Consider the following 12,310-nt stretch of genomic DNA (forward strand, 5'->3'; position numbering starts at 1 on the left):
CTACTGCACTCCATCCAACATACCCACACAACCAACTCTATCCCGACACCAAGGATTATATTACCACCATCAAAAGATTTATGTTCCGCCCGAACCCCGCCTACAGATCCTGCAACTTCATCATGATATCCCGGCTGCCGGGCAAGGTGGTATTCGGTCACCAAAGACCTTATTAAACGCTCCTTCTGGTGGCCTGACATGGAGCAAGACGTCCAATCGGACTTTGCCTTATACTTACCTTACAGGCATGGGGACACCATCTGGCCTGCCAAGGTGACTCATGAGAACCACTGATTTAGCACCATTGTCCAAGCAATCCTTTGGTAATCTGGTTATTTTTCATGGGAACATTAAAATCCACTTTCATCACTACCCTCTTCCCCTTCACAGTCTACTTTGTCCAGGGTTAACTTGGTGGAGAGAGACATGTTAGCAGCAGCTCCGTTAATTGGAAATGTAGCAGTCCAGAGCCTCCAAATTGTGTTAAATGTATGCCATCTCTGATGTGGGCTTTCAGACACTCAGACTTAAACCTAATGTTTCTCCTGCATCAGAACTTAATGTTACAGCTGGCTGCGCACAGACATTTAATAAAGCATGCCCTACCATTAACCCTTTCCCAGATTCCCACAGCAGCTAGAAGACATTTATGCATTGCAAAATAGAGATGCCAATTTATTCTAGATTTCTTAAAGATTTTTTTTTTGTTTTTGTTTTTATATTTATTATTATTGTGACCAGATTACTGGGGAGCCCATCAGTTCAGCTGTAAACCGTTAATACACAAGGGAAATAAATCTTAATGTGTACACTAACGAACATACAGGGCAATATATACATCTAACTGCATAATAAACACAGTACTGCGAACAGACAGGAGCCTAGAACACACGTTCTCAAATGTAGGCTTCTGATGCAACATATGCAAAGTCCAGAATTCTGACCAATAGATTCCAATAAGCGAGCTCTCATTTAGGTCTAACAGGCTCTACAATCATCCCTTTCCATCAGAAAAGCCAGTTGTAGCTTAATGTGCTTCATCTGAGTGTAAAAAACATTGATCACCCCCTCCCTACCCCAAACATACACTGGTGCCTTCAACAGCCACTTTAAAGGCATTCTACAGAAGGCACAGCTCACTGGTGTCATTGCAAGGCAGGACTGCACACAGATAGCATCAACACACAGGATTGGGGTAAGTAATAGCCCCTGGCATGTCTTGTCATTGATTTGTTTAATTAATTCATAAACCTGTTGATATAAGCAGCTGGTATTCATTTAGCATGCAAGCAGAATGTTGTGTTATTAGGGAATCAAATCAAGTAATTTAAGTTTAGTTACTTCTGGATCAAATGATGTTCATTAAAATGATAGAAATGTATTAAGTCACACAGGGATCTGCTACTGTGTGTTGGTGAATTATGTTGTCAATGTGTGCAAATGTTGTCTAGAACATAAAAATTCTATAGTATATTATAATAAAAGATGTTTTTAGGGATTTAAAAATGATACTTTGCCAACAATTAACAACTTTTCTAAGGATGCAGGATATGTTAATGTAGGAATTTAACCAAAAGAGTGCATATTATGTACAGCCTTTAAACAATTATTATTATTGCAATCATAAGACATCTGTTGAGTCCCAACATAGTACAGCTCCATGAAATGTTTAGGATTTATGTTATGTAGAGTAAAACATAACTCTTTATCTCTTACACACTGAGATTTAAACTAAAACACATTTCTATAAAGGTAAAAGTAAGGATGAGTAATTCTTCTGCCACCAAACATCAGATGATGAACTAGGAGCAGTAAATATAAGAGGACACTTAGAACATCAGCATAGAGTCTGGCATTGAAAGGTCTGCTAATAAAGCAGGGGGGAGCTATGATACAATTAAAGCATAGTTCGTATTTTACATAAAATATTTATAACACATAAATACATAAAGAATAAATATATATCAGATCACACCAATGTTTTGCTTTTTAAAAGTGTATATTTTGATTTGCACACACAAGCTGGATTATCATTTACTGTTGATCATGAGCCCTGAGACCACAGGTACAGGACATATATTGTGTGACGTTAGAGGTTTAGAAGTTTTACTTTACAGAGAGGGTGGTACATAAATGCCTCCCATCAGAAGTGGTAGAGGCTAATACAATAAGGGAATGAAAAAAGTTTGCAGTCACCATATATTTCCTTTATTAAAGGGACACTTCAGTGCCCTACAGCACCATCAAGTACTTTAAAATGCATTTATTAACCTGTAGGGAAAAAAATAAAAGGACTTCCCTTTGGCACTCTCCCCCCTCCCATGGTATACTTTTAAGGATTTCATTAGGACGTACTGGTATGCCCTGACTTTGTTGCAAGGACATTTCCCTGCCACGACACAAGAAATCAGGCTGTCTATTCACAGCCTGGACTCCCTCCTGCCAGCAGACGACCAGCATTGCTGGCTTCCCGCTGAGTGATTGTAACAGCACCTTAATGCCATTACAGGTGTCAGGGTTTGTCTAGACCCTGCTGGGATCCCAGATCTCCCCCTTCTGGCTAATTGCATGCACTGCAATCAGCAACCAAGTCAATGGAGCCTTGCTTGCTGATCAAAGAGGGAAGAGAGTGAGACATCATCACAGGGGAAAAAGTGAAAAAAAGGAATTTGTTTTTTTATAAAATATAAACAAAAGAAATATGTATACAGGCTATGTTTATAATCAGGGGATGTTGCTGAACATAAATAGGGTCATTGTTCCTCGTTGGCGCCTACTCTGTAGAATTCTACATCAATTATGATTTAGTATAGTTTTTTCTTTACACACTAGCACTCACAATTATAATGTTTAACATGTTTCTATGGTTTTAAATGAAAGCCTATTTTTATGAAAAAAGAGTGTACAATTTGTATGGGTACATCAAACAATCAAGAGGAATCTTGATTGAACCCACATATGGAAAAAAAATGTAAAGACTTTAGGGTTCTAAAAACCTTTGGTACTGAAGGGGTTCGCATTGCCATACAGAATCAGCTCAGTGTGCTGTTTGAGCAGGGAAAGTCATCCAAAATATCACATGACTGACAACAATTCTTGAATGGTCTGGATCTGTACTGAAAATCTGAAGGATCAAGTGTACTAAACATGGAATCCGTCTATCCATCAGTACCCTGTAGCTGGATTTGAAGTACTGATGAGCAGGCAGGATCGGTTTGAGGGTTTTGGTCACCTGTTGGTGTTTCTGTAGGAAGATGTCTTGAAATACTTAAAGTATACTTTAAACACAACATGGTAGTAAAAGCACCTATTATTGCTTATATGTCATGAAATCACAAAAATGTGGAGTCACATTATTTCAAAATGTTGCCCATTTACCCCGAGGCACTAAAACTGAATAAAAAACACTGAAGTTTCAGACTCTACTTGCAGAAATACTCCATTGAATATTATTTCATAAGGGATTTAAAACTATTAATTCGAGGACTGAGGAAATGAAAGCCGAGAAACTAAAGGAAAGTCAAATGGCTTTAATTTCAACACTGACCATGATCCGTGCCTCTAGTGAAATTTCTGTGCATGACCATGAACTATTTTTTTTGATTCAGAAATAACAGAATCCACATATTTTGTACGTGCTTTCTTTCAATAAATGCGTCGGTACTTAAAGAATGTATTACCAATATCAGATTAAAAATAGGTTTCAAAAATATTGTGATGTTTTCTTTTTCAAAACGGTTCTAGTTTTTTCGCTCTGTTATCTTTAGCCCAATCTACTAGACAAACACCCCGACTCCTTATCATACTGCCTTTGGTAAACAACGGAATGGCTCTGTGTTAATCACCCATCACCCACACTCTGACTAATGAAGGTCTATGGGGGAAATGACTTTGTTAGCATTGCCATAAAGAATCAGCTCAGTGTGGTGATTGAGCAGGGAAAGTCACCTAAAATATCACATGACTGACAACAATGGCCGTTTCCAGGTCTGCAGATAAAGGAAGTTTATTGGAACAAACTGGGATAAAAGCATTTTTATTTTGCCAATGCCGACCTACATTACTGTAGACACAGCACTGGATTTTACGCAAAAGCAGGAAATATTTTTTTTCCACGGGACTTTCCAAGACCTATTTGAGTCATTTAACAATTCTCTGGTGAAAAGTAGAAATTATGAGCTGTGAAAAAAATTGCCATTTACAGTAAATTTTTAATGGCAGTATGCTATTTTATATTATTGTGTACCAACATTTATTATATCATGTAATTGAATCATGTCAGGGTTTGTTCCTGTACAAATTAGTTCTGGCAGTTTTTAGTAAGAAAATTAGATTCATTATGTTATATATAAAATTGAACTTTTTCCTGTAGATTTTATATTCGATCTTGCAATTCCAGCTGTATATTAATAGGTAGCTGGTAATTTAGAGACCCGCTGGGTTAACCAATATACGAAACAATTCCACGTAGAGATTCTATCAGTCCGAGACTTATTGCTGCCTGGAAAATGTGAAACACTAATTTTAATCAACTGCCATTGTCAAAAATATTCTATAAGAACTTAATGAGGGCAAAAAATAATTGATGTCAGCCACTTTGCCTGATTCCATATTCATACTTTAATATATCTTGCTCATTGGTGGATGCTGTCACACTTTTTTGACTGTTTTTGGTACTATATAGTTTTCTTTCCACCAATCTTTGTTTTAAATTAAATTCCAATTTATATTATGAATATTATTTACTATGTAATTCAACGATATACTGTATGTTGAACAGTAGGCATGCAAATGAGACAGCCCATGTAACGGTAGGGAAGGTATAGAAACAAGACGCTTATTGGCAATAGTGTATATTATTTTGGCTGCTATATCCTGTATACAGAAGGGCTTTTGTCACCATAAGTATTAAACTTGTACACATGTACCAAAAATTATTTAGACAAATGTTTTGTTTTGGCTCCATTCATTTACGTCCAAAAACAACTTTTGTTTTCTGCCATTAACAGAAGTATTTCAGTCAATATGTAAAATCTTTTTTAAAGCCCTTGCTACTCCAAACACCCTGCTGGCTGAATGTGGAACTGCAAGTAAAACCCACAAACAGCTTCAGGCAGCAGCCCAAAATCTTTACAGGGGGCAGAATATGTGGCCTCTTGATAATAATGTCAATTTTCATGAAACAACTGTCAGCCTTTACAATCACATAATGTCTGTAGGATGAACAGGATGAATAACATTAACATGCATCAGGATTACCGCATAATATTCTGGAAAAATTATGCTATTGGTTAACTCATTTGTTCTTTGCATAATGTTTTGTATGTTTCATTTCTATATTTTCGTTTACCTAAATTGTTCTATTATACTATCTTAGGCATGCACCAGCCTGCTCTTTCTGCTTCTAATTACATGCAATTATTCTATTTTAGCTAAACACTTAGCTGTTCAGAAAAATTCTTTGGAATTCATCATGAATAAATCTGCGGCTCCCGTGTTCAACGAATGCATGAAACACATAAATTTCAACAATGAATCAATGTGGAATGAAAGTACAGACACTAACCTCAGCAGAGGTACCTCTCATCGCCTCTTTATTGGTGCCCAACGCCAAGAGCCCAACCACATAGCCATACCTGCCACCATCTTTTACAGCCTACTTTTTATATTTGGCATTCTGGCTAATGGCCTCAGTATCCTGACTCTCATGAGGAACGGAAGAATGAAAGTGAGTGCGGTTCGCTTTTACCTACTTAGTTTGGCCATGGCCGACATCTTGCTTCTCCTTACCATCCCAGTTACACTCTATCGCTATTTCTGGCAGTACTACCCATGGGCTCTATCTGATGCTGTCTGTAAGCTCTACTTTATGATCAGGCAAGTCTACTGTGCCACGACTAGTTGGACCATTATTGCCTTTACATCAGAGAGATATATTGCGATATGTCACCCTATGTGGTCAATTACTGGGCTCCGAAAAACCCGCATGGCTTACTTATTGGCATTCATATGGCTTCTGTCATTCCTCACCACCATACCTGTGGCTATCGTATATGGTGAATCTTCAGCCTGTATCTTAGACTATACCGCTACCTCTCAAGAAGAGGCCGTACTGGATTCTACTGTATGTGAAATGTTGGAGCCAAAGCCCTATATTGTGTATAAAAGCATAATGCAGACTCGCAGTATCTTGTTCTTTGTAATGCCGCTTCTTACAATTATTATCTTCCACCTACTCATTTTCCACCATCTCAGTCTCAATCACCGGCAAAGGGAGAAAATTGGGCTCACAGGCACACACTGGAATTTTTCTTCAACCCAAATGAAACAGACTCAAAGCCGTCCATTTTCAGAGAAAAGGGCTCGCCAACTTATGGGTGAGTAAGGAGAAGACTGCTCCTGGCTGTGCTTACCATACATTAAGAGCTATATGGTGTATATTATAATTATCAAGGCATTAAGCAGGTTACATAGAGGTACTTAAATATTCTGGTGGGCCCTGGGCTGACCTTTTAGTAGCTGTTCCTCCTCTCTTATCGAATGATAATTGAAAGGCTAAAAATGTAATAAACACAAATTTTTTTTTATTGTAAAATCCCTGTCCTGTTTTTTAGCGGCAGCCAAAGTGTCCATGACAAGGCATGAGTCCGTAAGATACTGTACCCATCTAGCAACATGCCCATCATTACGATCGGTAACAATGAGAAATACGTATCATATGCATACTGGTGATTACAAAGAATTTTCATTGAAAGTGAGCTGTTTACTGTATAGACGGTATTGTCTATACTCTCAAATGGATAAATTGGCCCTCGTGAAAATATCATATGTTGTATTCCATATCCCATTATACAGTGCTGCTGAATATGATGGCATTATATAAAATAATAACCAATTTACTTATATTATTGTGGGAGGAAACAGGATTAAGCACCCAGAACACAAGGGTAGCTAATGGAAAAGGTGGAAGAAGTTTGTATTCTTTACTTAAGGGTAACCTGATTTCCTATTTTACCAAAATGCCAAAGGGAGTAATGCGTTGGTCACAGTCATGTAATTTTTATGGGATTTAGTGTCCCAAAAATGTTGGAGGTCTCTTCTCATCCCTCCATTTATGTATGTCTCTGTAAAAGAGTATGTTTATTTGCTGCTAGTCTACACACTCATGGAGACTCGGGGTACCTAGAAGTGATGTCATAACCCAGCAACTTCTGGGCTGCCAGAAAAACAATACATATTGTACATAGGCAGCCAGTGCAATACGACACTTGAGTTGGTAAGGATGTGCATTAATGGAATTATTCTCCACCAATTTATCAAAATGCTTACCCAGTGAGCAACTCAATAAAGCAGCGGGAGAATGAGTAGTAAAGTAGCTAAATTTGATCTTGTTGACTTGACCATGAGTCATTTGCAATGTACAGAGAAACAAGTTGAATAGTCATGTCCTAACTGTATGTTGGTTTTAAAGAAAAAATGAATTCATTATGGGTAGCATTCTCTTTGTGTTAAATTGTTTTTCTCTTTCCAGTTCTTTCCCATTCTCTATCTCCATTCTTTGTCTTCTATTATGTTATATGGATGTCCTTGTACTGTGAAACAGGGATATGATAAAATACTAAAAAACCCATGAAAGCCAAATATATTTTTGGTAATACGGACATGTCTTAATCATGCTGTAGTCATAGCTTTACTTATTAATAAAAGGTATAATATAGATTGGATTTAGTTGTATATCCATCAGTATATTTTAGATTGCAGCTGCTATTAATTTTTAATCCTCTTCCAGAGACTTTTGTGGCATTTTAACCTTCTGCCTGTCTAAATACAACCAGAGGACAAAGAAGCCTTGGTGGACCTTCAAGGATTCTTGGACCTTTAGTATCTGCTCCAGATTCCTTTTGAAACATTACAAGCCTGCTCTACCGTCCTCCAAAATATACTTATCGGTTTGTTTATTCCCTTGGTCCATTGATTAGCTTTGTGAAGGCCCCTTAACCCAGTTACAAATTAATTAAAACAGATTAGTTACAAGAATGTGTTCCTCCATCTGTTTCTTTCAAATTGGCTTCAATCAAGAATATTAATCTAAATATAGTTTCATTGCAGGAGCTGTAGTGGCTGCTTTCTTCCTCTGCAACTTCCCTGATACGGCTTCTTCTCTCATGCAAATTTATATCGATAACTGGAATGCACACGTCTACAAAGTATACACCTGGCTGAAGACCTACCTCTCTCTACCGCTCTGGTATCTCAACAGTGCTTTGGATCCAATACTGTTCTGTATTTCATCTACCTCTTTTCGAAGTGCTTGTTGGGAGACTCTGATCACATTTCTGCCATGCCATGGAAAACCTACCAATGGTCCAGGCCACACTTATCAAGCTTCTTGTTTAAGATCAGGTGGCTCGTCCCTTGTGTCTGCACCAAGTACACGCTCAACATGGACACTGAATTCAAATGAAGGGGAGCATAGGGAAAGTCTGGCTCTTTCCCGATCAAGTGAGCCAAAGCTTCTATACTTTCGCCAGATAGCCATGATGGAGACGGGTGATTACTCGATTCCTTAGAGAAATCAAAGGCCTATAGGCAGCTGCTTAGGATATTATATTCAATGGTGTAACAACAGAAAAGTAGGCATGGCTAAATGTTGGTGCAGGTCCTTCATTTTGCTCGAGTGGGCTTGAGACTTCATCAAGGGTCTTCTGCAATGTTTCACTGGATCACATGCTGCTAACCAACACATACACAGTACTTCTTAGCAATATTTAGCATCAGTATGCCTTGACAGAATTGTCAGGGATGTCACGGAAACCATTGTGACTAATTTAATTCATCCCTTGCATGAGAATACATGTGCTACATATTGATGGGCAGAACTTTACATGTGATGGTCAACAGCATGTGAAATTCCCATAGATCACAACGAGAGATGGCTGAGCTTGAACCTTATTAGCGAGGCTGTAATATAATAAAGAATGTTTCGATTCATAATGCATATTGTCAAAATGTACTTGCAATGCATTTGGTTCCATAGACCTTCTGCACCCTTATTGAACAATATATGTGGGTCCCTGGCACTGGGAATGTGTGCAGTTGTTATTATTGCTGTAATATGAAAGTAATATTGTATTTAAGTATGTCTTTCTTTTACAGGCGCACTTTGCTGTTCTTACATCTTAACAACTAAATAAAAATGTAACACAAAATTGGAGATGGAAATGTTCAAATATCACTTTTACTTTTGAAATATTTTTGTTTTAATGATCTGCAACCGGATATTAAATGTAAAGCTGTTGGTATGGACCACTGAAAAAAAAAAAGCTACGTTTAATAAAATTTCCCCCTGAACTTCATGGACACAAGTAGACCTCCAACCTCATGACAACGTATTTTCATTATACCTGTATATGTCTTTTTTTTTTGTATAAATATTTTATTGATGTTTCTTATGAAATAATGGAGAATAAATACATACAAATAAACATTAGAAAGTCTTTGTATAGGCCCGTAGAGGTTTTTAACATCAGATTTACTTTGCTGTAATTAAGAACTTATAATTTATGCAATATTCTTACAATTTGCAGTAATTAAGAACGTTATAGATTGTGGAAAAAATTCTTCGGCCTGATTAAATCCATAAATTAATATACATGCCCACTATAATATATAAATAAACCGGTTATACCAAATTTCCTATACAGCAACATGGTAAGGAAAGAAAAGAAGAAAAAGTCAGAACATTTTAAAGGACACACTCATTCAACTGCGGTAGGGTGGAGCCCAAACATTATCCGTCGATTATTAGGGGAGATCACTGTATATGTGTTTTACACCTCCCAAGACACCATTAATAGGGATTATGTCCTTATTCTCTGGGGTATACAACAATTGTTCTGAAAGTTAAAGAGACAGGAAAGAGCAGGGGTAAAATAAACTAAAAGAAATGTATTTTAAAAACAAGGACTCATGTATTGACATGGCAGAATTGAAATGTGGAAGGTAAAATAATCATGGCTTTAAGAGAAAGTCATGTGCAAAAAATATATTTTTCTTCTTCAACGTAAAATCTAGTGCCGTATACAATAATGTTGATTAAAATTGTCAAAACTGATCAATAAGAAGTATTCCTTAACACGTGGTATATCTGCTCATTAGAATGTGAACTAAATAAAAAAAATATATATATAATACTCCCCCAATATTGCACTGCAGCACCCAGCCTGAGTATTCCTCCAAATACTCCAAAATCAAATGTAGTCAGAAGGGGTGCATATACATTGGGAGAAAAAAACAAATCCCACAATAGTGTAGTATATTTGGGAAAAGCAGACTAGAGAAACTCTGATTACACTCACAAAAGTAGGTGAATATCAAGCTCCTCAAATGTTGTAAAAAGGTTTTCTTTAATATATTTTCTTGAAATCTATAAAAGTAAAAGCAGCAATAGTGCAGTATCTTCCAGCTTTATACATTAAAAATACTAAAAACACTGACAGGACATGGAGGCATAACAAGAGAGTCATGCAAACGAGCCCAGTACAAGTAAGGAAGGTTGATACAACCTCCAAAAAAGTCTCTCAACGCGTTTCGCGTGTATTAGTTCTTTTTTAAAACAAATAACCCTTACACTAACATGCCTTCATCACACTATTAACCCTTTCTTTTCACAATTCTCTTCCGGGCACTACAGCAGGGCAACTAACCCACTGTAGTCTCACCCCACATTACAACACATTCCTCTGGTTGCCTGCCTGGACCTATATGACACAAAGAACCCACGAAGGCCATCCGGTAAATTAGTGAAGATGGATGAAGGAGACATGGCAATCCAAATAGAGAAAGGGATTTTATTCATTCCCTGGTGAGATTCGATGCCCTTGCTGGAAGGGTTTATTGAGCCTGTATTATGCTACTGCTTATTGGAGTTTTAAACGGCTTCTAAAAACCCATTATTTGCATTCAGAATTTTTCCAATTTTAAAATCTCCAGGCCACCAAGTTCTCTGCTCGATCTACAATGAAACCATCCTTACGCAACCAGTCCCTTCACGTCTGTCTCTTTTATCCCTCTATATCCTTCTTCTCCATCTGCACCCGTCCATCTTATGTTTTCAGGTTATATTTATTTCCTCCTTCATTGTAATATCGCTAAAATATAATTATATTTATAAAAAAATTTAATAAAATAATTAAATTGCATCTGAGCTGTTGGGACATATATATGGGTCTTCCTGCTAGAAATGGTTGATTTTTTTATTGCAGCGGACGTAACTGTGCCTCATTGTAAGTGGAATTATGTTTAGTATACAACATGAAAAAGGTACATTCTGTGCTATTTATGGGGAAAAATAGGCTTTTCACTTAGATAACAAATGGCTATTGTATTCTCACTGACCTTTCATTTTGTTAAGCTGCTAAATCATATTTAGATGGCCGGCGCACAGTCTATTATCAGCGCGGCTGCTTTTGTCCTGATATGTTTTATTTTCCATATATATGAAATTCGAAGGTAAAGAATATTAATAAAACAAATAACACATAATGTGAATAGAGCGCATGTCTGATAAATTGCAATATATTCATAGTGGGTTTTTTAAAATATAGGAATAAACATATTTTTATCAGATAAACATATATTTTGGCGGTCCTGTAGAACTTAAATCTATTTTTTTTTTAAAATATGGGCAGATTAGACGAGGTTTGTATCTGCTTTTTATTATTATTAGAGCTGATTTATAGAGCGCCAAGAATTTCCACAGCACTTCTTACATTACGTACATCGAAAGTCTAGAACTGACAAAGACAAAACGATATACTAAGCAGAGGGCCCAGCTCACAAGCTGATAATCTAGAGGCTAAAAATAGCTATTTTTGGAGCATTCTAAAAAATATATTCCATTGTTTTTTATGTAGTTGTTCTTTGTTTAATAATGATAATAATAATCTTTTCCGTTGCTATGCTCCTGCATAGCAACCATCCACATGCTATCTCGCTGGATACTCTCCCAACAATTAAGATTCAAGATTTTCCCCAAATAAACCTTTTTAGCTAAAAAAAAAGATCTGGAATACTGTAGTTCTTGTACAAAATCAGGGATGTCCCACAAAAACGGGAGCTCTTGGGAGCCACGCTATAAAACCACCCTGCGCAGCTTGATATTTCTATGTGAGTCCTGCGCGCATGTGCGTTAACTGTTAAGTAATACAACTGAACAAACTACAACACCCAGAATTCTATTTTCTCGCGAGAATCCGGGAGATCGCGCTGTCTTATTTTGTATCGCTCCCTGTGCTTATGGCTGCAATGT

General features: G+C 37.1%; 1 protein-coding gene across 1 annotated transcript; it reads left to right on the forward strand.

Annotated features, from left to right (window-relative positions):
• Positions 1 to 1,136: 1,136 nt before the first annotated feature.
• On the forward strand, positions 1,137 to 8,719 carry LOC128468349 (neurotensin receptor type 1-like). Its single transcript, XM_053450036.1, has 3 exons — positions 1,137 to 1,195; positions 5,433 to 6,377; positions 8,110 to 8,719. The coding sequence occupies exons 2-3, from the start codon at positions 5,474 to 5,476 to the stop codon at positions 8,568 to 8,570; spliced, it is 1,365 nt and encodes a 454-aa protein (XP_053306011.1). The 5' UTR covers positions 1,137 to 1,195; positions 5,433 to 5,473; the 3' UTR covers positions 8,571 to 8,719.
• Positions 8,720 to 12,310: the final 3,591 nt, after the last annotated feature.

The sequence above is a fragment of the Spea bombifrons genome, chromosome 11, assembly GCF_027358695.1.
Source record: "Spea bombifrons isolate aSpeBom1 chromosome 11, aSpeBom1.2.pri, whole genome shotgun sequence".
Taxonomy (NCBI): Eukaryota; Metazoa; Chordata; class Amphibia; order Anura; family Pelobatidae; genus Spea; species Spea bombifrons.